Source organism: Conger conger, chromosome 7 (assembly GCF_963514075.1).
Source record: "Conger conger chromosome 7, fConCon1.1, whole genome shotgun sequence".
Taxonomy (NCBI): Eukaryota; Metazoa; Chordata; class Actinopteri; order Anguilliformes; family Congridae; genus Conger; species Conger conger.
Window position 1 is genome coordinate 14,574,883 of NC_083766.1, and position 12,057 is coordinate 14,586,939.

At 40.8% G+C, this 12,057-nt stretch overlaps 1 protein-coding gene across 1 annotated transcript in view; it reads left to right on the forward strand.

The window, feature by feature from the left end:
* ophn1 (oligophrenin 1) overlaps positions 1-12,057 on the forward strand; it is a 49,359-nt gene that overhangs the window by 8,057 nt on the left and 29,245 nt on the right. The window contains exons 2-10 of the mRNA XM_061248707.1: positions 258-353; positions 1,963-2,024; positions 4,450-4,521; positions 8,922-9,023; positions 9,554-9,664; positions 10,035-10,139; positions 10,224-10,356; positions 10,545-10,645; positions 11,120-11,211. Of these exons, the coding sequence (XP_061104691.1) occupies positions 258-353; positions 1,963-2,024; positions 4,450-4,521; positions 8,922-9,023; positions 9,554-9,664; positions 10,035-10,139; positions 10,224-10,356; positions 10,545-10,645; positions 11,120-11,211 (874 nt within the window). The remainder of the gene's footprint in view (positions 1-257; positions 354-1,962; positions 2,025-4,449; positions 4,522-8,921; positions 9,024-9,553; positions 9,665-10,034; positions 10,140-10,223; positions 10,357-10,544; positions 10,646-11,119; positions 11,212-12,057) is intronic.

Here is a 12,057-nt window from a genome sequence, read left to right on the forward strand (position 1 = left end):
AATGTTCAGAAATGTTATCTTTTTATTAGCCTCTAGGCTTGGTGATGGTATTGTTTTTCTCAGTGTGAAAATTAGTCTATCAGGCATTAATCTATCTGTTTCTCAGGAGCTTTGTGCCAAAATACATATAAACTGGTTAAGTAGTATGTTTTCTTATGAAAGTTCATAAATTCTCAATTGCCACAGATAGACAGTTGACTGTTACAGTTGTGTAAATGAAGTTGTAAATGGATTGTATTGTGTTTGTTTTTCCATAGACTACTCTTTGGCAGTCCAGAAGTTCTCCCAGACTCTCCATGCTTTCCAGTTTGACTTCATTGGTGATTCCTTGACTGATGATGAGATGAACATTGGTAAGCCCAAATACCAAGTTATAACTTACATAAATTACATTATAATAGACTTCAAGTCTCAGTACACTCTTCACACTATGTCCTCAAAACAGCTTGTGAAATATGTGAACCCCAGTGTCTCAAATAAATCTTCATTTGCGGTTTCTTCAATCCTAGTATCTCTTGTTAGTCTTGATATGCTTTGTTTACCAGCTCAACCTATAAAAGTCACACATGTTGGTCATTATTTAGACCTGAGTAGGAGAAATTCATGTCAAGAAATATGTGTATTGGGTGCAGTACTGAAAAGAACACTTGTATTATGACGACCACCACTGAATTACTTCTTGCATCAAACCAGTCTTTTGTAAACTGTCCTATGTTCAACATTAGCCCACTGTCATCAGCAGTGGGCCATATAAATAGACCATAAATAAATAAAAAACACAGAAGTTTATATAGTGTGAATGGGGTGATAAGACTAAAGGCATCTGACTAAAGGCACACACACTCTGCTCTGGTGCCCTTGTTCTTGTTTGAGAAAAGGCCCATAGGCATATAATGCAATAATGTTATGGAAATAACACTGGTTTGAAATATATTTGTCATGGTAATCCTCTTAGCTCTTAGTGATTTTTATCATGTGTAAACAATGTCTAAAAAATAACGTGATCTCTATTGCTGTTTTGAGTTGAAAACAAGTAATGCAGTATTTGTATTTATAGGGATTTATAGGGCCTATGCTGACTTTGTAGGGCAAATGCTGTGAAATATTGTTGTGTCTGTGCTTCTTCTTTGTACAGTTCCTAATATCCTGTACTGCGTTTTGGTAAACGAAAGGACAAACTGTACTTCTGGCATCTTTTGGCAGCTTGAATTTCATTTAGAATTTGGGAGATTCAAAAAAATCTCAGCAAAGTAAATGCTACACACCGTATTTTTATGCAGTCTGATATTATGTGAGTTCTCCGAATGTTAAGACCTTTTCAGTAGAGGTTGCTGTAGCCTGCTGCCTCAGTGCATTGTGCATTCAGCTAGAGGGTAATGGTATCTTTCATCCTGGGCTCTCTTGGAAAAAAAATCCAGTGAGTGTGCAGAACTGGACCTTCCATGCATGTATTAATTATTTATTTATCCATTGGTCTGTATTCATCACGTCCAACTCCGGAAATTATTCAACTGAGTTCATTGAGTTTGAATTCCTACAGTATCTCTTTAAATGAATCTGATGTGACAATTCCATGCACTTGTTAGGAAAGTCTGAGACCATTTTCATATAGATGCCCTACAATGTATTCCTTCCAGAATTATTGTGGATGTATATACATTTTGAAAAGTAGCAGGGATTGGGTTACTATATGCAGAAAACATGCATACAACATAATAGTCAGCTTTAAGATGAATTGGCTTTTAGCAGCAGTTACTAGGAAGATAAAAGGCACCACAATTTCATGAAAACCTTAAATACCCTATGCTCCAATTTGTGTCCTTGGAGCACTGAAGTAAGCCGCCTACAAACTATAAGTATTTTTATTTATTGTGTTAGAACTTGTCACCCTTGTGTTGAGTTTTTAATCAAGCAACGGAGGTCATCTGCTTATAGTAGATACGGTGTTTGTTTTGTTCCCAGCGGAGTCTTTCCAGGAATTTGCTGGTCTGCTTCAGGAAGTGGAAGACGACAGGATGAGGCTGGTAAAAAATATTTTTTCTTCTTTTCCCTGTCAACCATCACATGTCTCTGTAGATAAAGTGCACTTTGACAAATACATTAATAACAACCACAATTATACCGCGCCCATACCACAACAACATCGCACTGCTGATTTGGTGCCCACCGACTGGTGGACTCTTTCATGCTGGCATAAAAACGGCCAGTAACAGAAAGGGCACCAGTCTGGTCAGTTACACTTGTCACTAGTTAATGCCATGAGGTTGGGTTAGATGGCAAGATTTAATATTGTACTGAAAAACTCAATTTGCAAGAGTAACTTGTTTTTTGAATTTTTCCTGTCTCAAAATAAGGCTGAGGTGGTGACTTTGTGTGGCAGAATTGAGGGGGGAGGGGCAGGTTGGATATAGCCTATAGCTGTTTAAGGATTTACACATTGTCATTCAACATGGTCATTCTGTTTATATGACTTTTATACATTCATAATACTAATAATAATGCTTGTACCTGTACGTCACTGGTCTTACCTTAAACAACATTAAATGCTATTCAGAATAAAATTTTTCACAGATGGGCAGAACATTGTAGGTTCATGATAATACGGTAGAATCCACTTACTGTAATTGCATAAAGGATTATTGCATAATTCTGGTATTTGCATAGAAATGTAAAATCTTGTACCTTTTTGCATTTATTCCATTGTAAAGAGATTGCGCATTTTCGAATATTTTCATGGAACTATTTCAACACATAATTGTCTATGGATATACATTGGCCGATGTGGCGTAAATAAACCGACAGTTCCCAATAAAGACACAAAACTGCCAAAATTTACAAAGGTAGCCATTGAAAATCACAGCGATAGTGGACGCCTCAATGCCACCTGTCTGTCTGATTCTTTTATGTTAAATTAAGCGGATTCTACTGTAGTTGATTTAGAGTGTCTAAGGATGCACATTAAACGCATGCACAGCCAAAACCTAAAAAAAAAACTTTTAATGCAATATCATTCACAACCAAATTTCACCAACAAATGCAGGGTGGAACCACTTGTAAGTGTATTACTTTTGGAATGTTTGTTTATTGTTTTGTGTGATTTAAACTTCAAAACATTTGGGCGAGCTGCCCAGAACATTTCAATGCAGGAACAACCTGTTATAATGCAATCTCTTTTGCACAGTCACTATTGGTGTGTTTCTGGTTGTTAGAACAGCCGCAAGGAAACCTGTTTACAGGTTACAGTGCTCAGTTCTCAGCATGTGACCTGAATGAGTGTGAATGAACTAGCATATCCCATGCTAGTTTTCTCCCTACACTGTTACATAAAATTTTAACCGGATTGAATGCCATCTATGCATCTTGACCTTTTTAAGGCAGTGTCACCACTGTTGGGTATTTCAAACAAACACTTATTTTGCCCCAGGGCACGCTGGGCCGAGTCTTGTCTGATGAGTTTCTTTCGGAATATATTTTCCTTATATATTCTGGAGACATTTCCGCTGTGAATGTGTAGGCAGCTCTGTGTATTCTCATGTGCTTTATTGCAGGAAACGTATCTTCCCAGCTGCCAGCTGATGGGTTTTACAGTTGCCTCGCTATCATAAAAGGAAGTAAAAGGGGCCATGGAAACTGCTGTGCTCTGTAATTCAGCCTGCTACCAGCAGCTGAGCTCGGATGTCTTATCCCCACACTGACACCTCTGTCACACTGGGCTGGCGGCCATGATGGATGACTCAGCCGTATTGTTTATAATAGGGTGTGGCCTCCCCTCACTGACAGCACAGTAAACAAAGAGCAGTGAGCAGTAGAGAACGCTCCCTTCCTTGAGTCGCTGTAGAGGTGGCCTGATTGGCACCAAAAGAAACAGGTCCTGTGCGACCGGTGGCCTTCTTAAGGATGTGAAAAAATTGCCAACGGATGGGAAAGTGGCCGCCCCCTGCTGGCAAATCTGAGCTCGACGTCTGCAACCCATACCGGTTTCCGAGGCAACTGCTTGAGAATCCCCTAGTTCTTGGTTTCACACACACACTTTTGTTGGCTACCCTCAGATGGACGATTTCTTTCCTGGCCTTCCCCCAAACACCTGTCAAAATCCTGAGCAGTCTGCTCGATTTGGAGTGGGGAGGTGGGGTTTGGAGTTGGAGGGTTTGGAAGGCAAATGTGCTCTGCCTGGGGCTCCTGGGGTGAGGAATTGGGAATACAAAAATAAGTCAGTCTTAACAAGTATCTTCCTCTTATATTTACACTTAAAATCATATTTCTATTACTATTTACTAAATGACACAAAAAAAAGTGCCAATGAGGTGAGAAAGTTTGACTCATTTCAAGATTTGCCAATGGGGTGAGAAGTATTCACTTGTCAAGCAAACAGTAACTTAAAACAAGTTTAAAAAAGAAGATTTTTTGCCGTGTGACATTTGTGCTGTTGTGTCTCGTCTTTGGATACAGGTTCAAAACGCGTGCGACCTGCTGATCAAGCCGCTGGAGAGATTCCGCAAGGATCAAATCAACGTCACGAAAGTGAGTGCCGCGGGCAACGGGCCACAGCCATTTTGGCTCCTGTGTGCGACGTGTCTCGCAATGAGACGCTGAGGGAAAACATCCACCTCCTGCAAAATTCTCTTTGCACTCCCACCACAATAAGTTGGAACACGTATACCTCATTCTTTAAAATGGTTTACAGATTCATTCAGTCAGTCAGAACAGCTTAACCTTAGCTTGCACTCTTATGTGCACTTACTGTACACATGGCTTCTGCTATTCTTGGACTGCACACTGGTAAGCACATGGGCACGACTCAAATAGCTCTTTAATTTACAGTCTAGTGTGAAAGCGTATAACTGGTAAAACCTGTACAATGAGCCGACTGATTTAATTCAGGTGCTTTTCTGTGTGCATGGTTTCATTGCGTTTCCTTGTGTAGTTTTGCCAAAGCTGCATATGACACTATTTATCTAACTGTGTGACGGAACACTTTTTGACTGCAAAAGCCCTGCAATGTGAAGATGGATTGCTTGGCAGTGGTGGCATTGCCGGATGTCCTCTGTGTTTCTCTGTCAAAACAGAATATGTAATATGAATATGTCACTGTCACTTTATTTCTAGTCATTGCGATGTAATCTCTGTGTCTATTTCCACTTGGTGTAAGAAACATAATTCCTGCCAAACTATTCTGTAGTCAGGTGTGTACAATCAACAGAAAAACATGGGGAGGTATCATTGGATTAACTGGATGATGTTGCAAACTTGTTGAATGGGCATAGTTCCAAACAATATCCAAGCAATTTGCTGTGCTTGGATTTGAAAGAACCTTTTCATATTATGAAACATTTGCAGAACAACTACATTCACAATTACATATTTTAAATTTTATATCTCATGGTTGTTTTTGTGAAGATTAAATGAAACCGAACAACGTTTTAGGGAATTGCCTAAGCATTCTTTAACCAATGTAGTCTCAGAAGACAGCTGAAATAGAACTCGGAACCACTGGTAATCGAAAATATAATTCAGGGAACTTCACAGTTCCTGTATTGCTGTGAGTAATTTGTTCTGTTTTCTTTACCTTGGTCAAGCACTTGTCCTCAGTTGAAGGACCACTCCCAGGTAGTGCATAACACAACACAAACTCCGTAAATGAGTCAAAAAGACAGTAACCAGTCAGGAGAAGTATAGTTTTAAAAGCTTTGACAGTGGATGCTTGGACTGAAAATGACTTGGCATAACAAAAGTACACTGCCTTTTGCTTTAATTAAAGCAGTATTGTCTTATATTAATACAGTATAGTAATTCCTGCAATGCAATCCAATGTAAAACCTGTGCACCCATGACATCAGCACCCACCCTCCACTAGCAAAGGGTGCATATTCTGCTCCTTAGTCAGTGGAATGGCAAAGAAGAGAACTCTCCTAATCTCAACCCAACCACACGATTACTAAATCAGTTCCACCAATACTGTGATTTATTTTCGGCTAAAACTACACACACACACACACACACATTCCGCCCATCTAACCCTAACAGAAAAAACAGCTGAAGTACACTATGGGAAAGATTGGACATGTTCTAGACCTCAGCTGGCCAGACACTCTTGTTTACTTTTGTCTGGAATCCAGTCAGATAAGATTGTTGTATGACTCCAGATGGGATATTCAATGCATTTAACTGTTTTGTTCAGTGTAGATTTAAATTGTTCTCCCTGATTCAGGTACCTGAGGTTAACAATGCTTGGTATGCCATAAGCAATTGTATTTAGTTATTTCAGTTGACTGTACACTATTATAATGAGACAAAGATGTTATCGATAATCTTTGGAGGGCAGGGGCTTCTCTCTTAATGATACGTCCAGGAAGAAGAACATGCAGGTGTTTCCTGGGTCGAGGATGTTGGAAAAAAATAAGCATAGGCAAACAAACGCACACATCAAACTTCAGTATACACACACACACACACACACACACACACACACACAGCCAGGAAAATATATTTTCTCCATGACCATGATAAACAAAAGTGAGGCATTGTGAACAGTATTTCTAAATATGATTATTTCACACTATTTACGTGTCTTTTTAAAGCTAACTGCCCACTGGAAAGAAAATTTCCCTGGTTATGAAAATAAATAGGTCACAGAATGAGAGGGGAAGGGAATCTCGCTCGCCTGATTTGCCTAACGCCTCTCCTCGCCACACCCCCGCCCTGCCCCCGTGCCTGTGTTGGCTCTGTGGCCAGGGGCAAATTCTGTGCAGTGCTAATCAACTGCAGGGCTCTCTTCCGAATCCTTGGAACAGTCGACAAGGGGCCAGCCAACCTTCCTGGCAGGCCGATCCTGGCTTTGGGGGCTCTGACCATGAAATGGAAGACAAGCACGCACTCAAACACATACCAACAAGACCACATCCTCTTGTCCCTCATCTCTGAAGGATGTGCCTCTATTTTCACATACATTTATGAGTTTAACTGACGCTCTTATCCCGAGTGACTTCCAAAAAAGTGAGTGCTAAAAGAATGGGCAACGAGCAGAGCTGTTAGTCATCAGTTTCACAGTCAGTTGTAGAAGTTGTAAACCGAAAACAGTGCCTTGGTAGGTGCAGAGTGATGATATAGTGCTTGAACTAGCAAATGGATTTGAGAGTACATGATATCTTTTGAAGTTCCATATGGCCTAATGGTGAAGAAGGAATTAGTTCCCCGACAACGCAATCTGCAAATGAGACTGCATACTAACCACATATTGATCTTAAACAGCCCAGTTAAAGCATCTACATATGTCAGAATGTGTACATATTCCAGCGGTGATGGCTATTGTCGTTCCCATGTCACTCCCAGAAGCGCAATTAATTGCATGGCTGGTTGTTTGTCACAGAAGTATTTCTCCGTTCCTTTTCTGTGGTTGTTTAGGAGGATAACTCATCAAAACAAACACACAACTGTGTTTTTATTATGCAAGAACCCCCCAAATACACCAAAAGGTGGAAGTATCTGAAAGGTGAAGGAAACGCGTCTGACCAATGCTACTGGAACAGGGTTAATTGAATTTTGTTCTCGTTTATCTGACTCCAAAAGATAAGTTCAACTGCTTCTTTGTTCTAACAGTTCAACAAAATGAACTGCAAATGTCCGCCAATAGTGTGGCTCTATACGATCGCTATCTATCTATGTGGAGGCGGACGTGCCTGTGGCCTGTATAGCCTACAATGAAACACTTAGTATGTATCTTGTGATGGCACTGGTGTATAGGCAAGTGACTACGGGGTGCAGGTATCCTAGCTTGTCTATGTCTGTTCGGACTCTAAACTGCTAAGTGTGCAGTGGTGCAAGTCAAGAGGATGCAGGTTTAAATTAATACAATTTGATAAACAATGTGCATTGCAGAATTAGAATGACAATGTATTACAAGAATTCGCGGTAAATTTGGTAAATTTTATAAATTATTTTATTAATATTTTCTGTGACAAACACCAAGCCTTCATTATTGCTTGGCTAATTAATATTTAATATTAATAATGTGTTTGATGATTTCTTGTAGTAGACATAGTGTGAGTTTTGTTGCAAATGGTGCAGTGGGTAGCACTGCCGCCTCACAGCAAGGAGGTCCTGGGTTTGAATCCCGGTCGACCGGGGCCTCTCTGTGTGGAGTTTGCCTCCCTGTGTCATGTGGGTTTCCTCCCACAGTCCAAAGACATGCAGGTTAGGCTGATTGGAGAGTCTAAATTGCCCATAGGTATGAGTGTATGAGTGAATGGTGTGTGTGCCCTGTGTGGACTGGTGACCTGTCCAGGGTGTATTCCTGCCTTCCGCTCAATGTATGCTGGGATAGCCTCCAGCCCCCCTGCAACCCTGTTCAGGATAAGCGGGTTAAGATAATGGATGGATGGATGGATGGATGGATGGATTTGGAGCCTGCGTTTTGCTTGCGCCTCAGTTTACACCTGCTCTTCAGGGGCGGAGAAATTACATGCACAATCAACCGTCTTTAAGCGTGTGAACTTTAATATATTCAACGGAATGCATAATCAAACACACTTATGCATTAAGGAGAAAAGCACACCCTGTGATGACTCACCGAGGTACCACGCATCCAGACCCGTACGCCAGTTTGATACATACAGTGCATGTTTCCTGGGCAGAATGCGTCATATGTGCGCCTGAAAATCATTGCAAAAGGCTTAGTATATCTGGCCCTAGGTATTTATTAGAATTTTTCGACTTATTGGTCTTCTGTTACTGTAGTACATCTACTTCACCTTCTTCTCAGCTTGAACCAGTCTGGCCATCCTCCTCTGATCTCTCATTTAATTAAAGTTTAAAAGTGTAATAATTAAAATTTTGGTATCAGCCTGTTTTGCATGTATTCATATCATGTGCTCACATTAATGAGAGTTCCCATTATAAGTAATGGAAACGCATGTGGCTTTCAGGACAAAAGAAAGAAGTTTGAAAAGGAGAGTGAAAAATATTACTCTCAGCTGGAAAAACACTTAAACTTGTCATCCAAGAAGAAGGAAACCCAGCTGCAAGAGGTAAGCAGGAACATTGGGCCAGCTGAGTATTTCTTAAGAATACTATTTCTTAAGAATGTATCATACAGTGCTGTGGAAAAGTATTTGCCCAATTCCATTATTTACTCTATTATTGCTCTATTATTTGTCACAGTGGATGGTTTCAGATCTTTAGACAAAATGTAATATTATACAAAAGGAACCCAAGTAAGCGCAAAACATATTTTAAAATTATTTCAAAATAATATTTGGCTAATACGTAATTATAGGAAATCGGGTTGGGGGCAAAGAACACGGCACTGTACATGACCTCAAAGGTCACAGAGCTGCAGCTAGTAAGTCACACCACCCTCTAGGGTACAGTCAAGTTTCACTGCTCGATCACCAGCTGCAGCTATGATACAATGCTGAATTTCACTGAAGTGCAGATATATTTGCCGCGTGACGTTATGGTGATTTTTAAACCTCTGCTTGGATGTAGCAACAAGAGTTGGTAATGTTGATGATACACAACCTATCCCTCATATCCCTTCCCGTTTGTATGGCTACAGGCGGATGAGCAGCTGGATAAGGAGAGGGAAAATTTCTACGTGTCCTCTGTGGAATATGTCTATCAAATCCAGCAGGTGCAGGACAGGAAGAAGTTTGATGTTGTGGAGCCCGTAAGTGCCTTCCTCTAGTCTATCCAATATCCTGTTTACACTGCTGCCACCCCCCCCCAAACTGTGTTCCCTGCACTTCCCCAGTATGTAAGCTCTCCTTGTTGGGTGAAGGGGTGGGAGGGATTGGTAGAGACACAATCAGTGTGAGAGAAACGACCACATGTGACAATCTTGATGCCCGGTGATGTCTCCTTATTACGTACATAGGACTAGGACATAAAATAAAATTGTTTCAAAGCCAAAGGGCCTTAGGAGAACTTGCTGTGAGTGTCTTTCACCAGGTGATGCATTTATGGTATGTATTGAAGCAAATACATATTGAGAAATGCTCAAGTTTGAGATTTCACTGTGCTTTTGTCTTTGGCTGCAGGTGCTGGCCTTTCTTCATAGCATTCTGACCCTCAACAACCTCACGTTTGAGATGACGCAGGACTTCATGCCGTATAAACAGCAGCTGCAGTTGAGCCTCCAAAATGTGAGTGCTTATTTTCTGTGGGGACACGGTGATCAAAAGGACTCTTTGCCCTGAGTGTAATTCATTTTTTTTATCTCCACCCAGACCAGGAACCACTTTCTAAGTACACGTGACGAGATGAAGGAGCTAATGAACACGATGAAAGAATCTCCCGGTCTGCCGACTAAAGTTCCCGGTCAGCCGACTATTGAGGGTTATCTTTACTCACAGGAGAAGTGTAAGCAATATGATCCCACAGCTATTAAACTCATGTCTTGCCACAAAGCCAACAAATAAACTATTATATCTATTAATTGTTCTTTATGCTGTATTACTTCAAAGTACCGTATCTCAGAAATTAGCAGTTTATCTAAAGACCTGTTCAAAACTGAGTGTTTAATTTTGTTGCTGTCCCTTACCTCTTAGGGGCATTAGGTGTGTCATGGGTGAAGTATTACTGCAAATATTACAAAGGAGACAGGACTTTCTTCATGATCCCTTTTGAGCAAAAACCTGCAGGCAAGCAGGTAGGCGATCATTACATAGAGAAGATGAGTGTGAGATAATCTTTGGTAAGGTTTGAGTGTTTTCGAGTGTCCATAATCTTATGTTACTTCCTAATCAGTTAAAAGGTCCCATATTGTTGAACAGACTCTTCAGTTTATTGTGGAGCTAGCCAGCCAATGAGAACATACTGTAGGTTAATTGATATGAACCTTAAAGACACAATCACGAAAACTGCCTGTTCTTGGTAAAACTCATGAGACTCGCTGGAGAACTGAAAACTGTAAACTGTAAAACTGGATAGAGATAGTTTTTGGAACTTAAAACGACAACAACCATCTTATGGATGTCAGGACTTAAAATAATCAGCATCATACTGTGTAACATAAGCAGGTATAAACATTAATTTTAGTTTATGACAGCCTACAACTTTCCAGGCATGAGCTGTTGTAATATATGATTATGGTTACGACAGGAATATTTTGCTTTTCTTCCAGTGCCCAACAGAGCTGAAACTGAAGACTTGCATTCGACGGAAGAGCGAGTCAATAGACAAGCGCTTCTGTTTTGAAATAGAAACAATCGAAAGGTGAGAGTACGTTCTATTTCACAACAACATCTATGGCATTAGATTTGCCCAATCAACAGGCTGGCAGAGCTGTTACAAGGACATCAGCAGTGGGCCCAAACCCAAATATTGCTTATTGCCTTCATTTGTTAGATGCATAATCTTATGGTACCACAAGCCTGTCAAGGTTGACACTGATATGAAAGGAGTCCACGCAACTTCCATGTTTGTGCTTTGTGAATTAACCAGTGGTCATTTCTTCTAAGTAGTGATCTTGAGTTTTCAAGCACTGACATGAACCATAAGGCTGGTATGAATGGATAGAACCAGATTGCAAGACACCAGTCTCACAAACTATTACTTCCCTTTCCAGAATTTAGAATTTGGGGTCGAGACGACGCAAGCAGTGACTTTGTGGCCACTTTTGTGCTCAGCTAAATTGAAATGCTGATTGCTTGGTGCAATCAGAATTACAGCTCCGTGTCCATTCCTTACTATTGTGAGAGTGTAAGAGTGTAAGTACACTCACATACAGACCTGGGTCAAATACAGTACATAATTATTTTGGATTAAAATCATTTCTACACTTTCTACCCTTTACATGGGGCGACATGGCTCAGGCAGTAAGAGCAGTCGTCTGGCAGTCGGAGGGTTGCCGGTTCGATCCCCCGCCCGGGCTTTGTCGAAGTGTCACTGAGCAAGACACCTAACCCCTAAATGCTCCTGACGAGCTGGTTGGGGCCTTGCATGGCAGCCAATCGCCGTCAGTGTGTGAGTGTGTGTATGAATGGGTGAATGGAGAAGCATCAATTGTACAGCGCTTTGGATAAAGGCGCCAAATAAATGCCTGCCATTTACCATTTACTG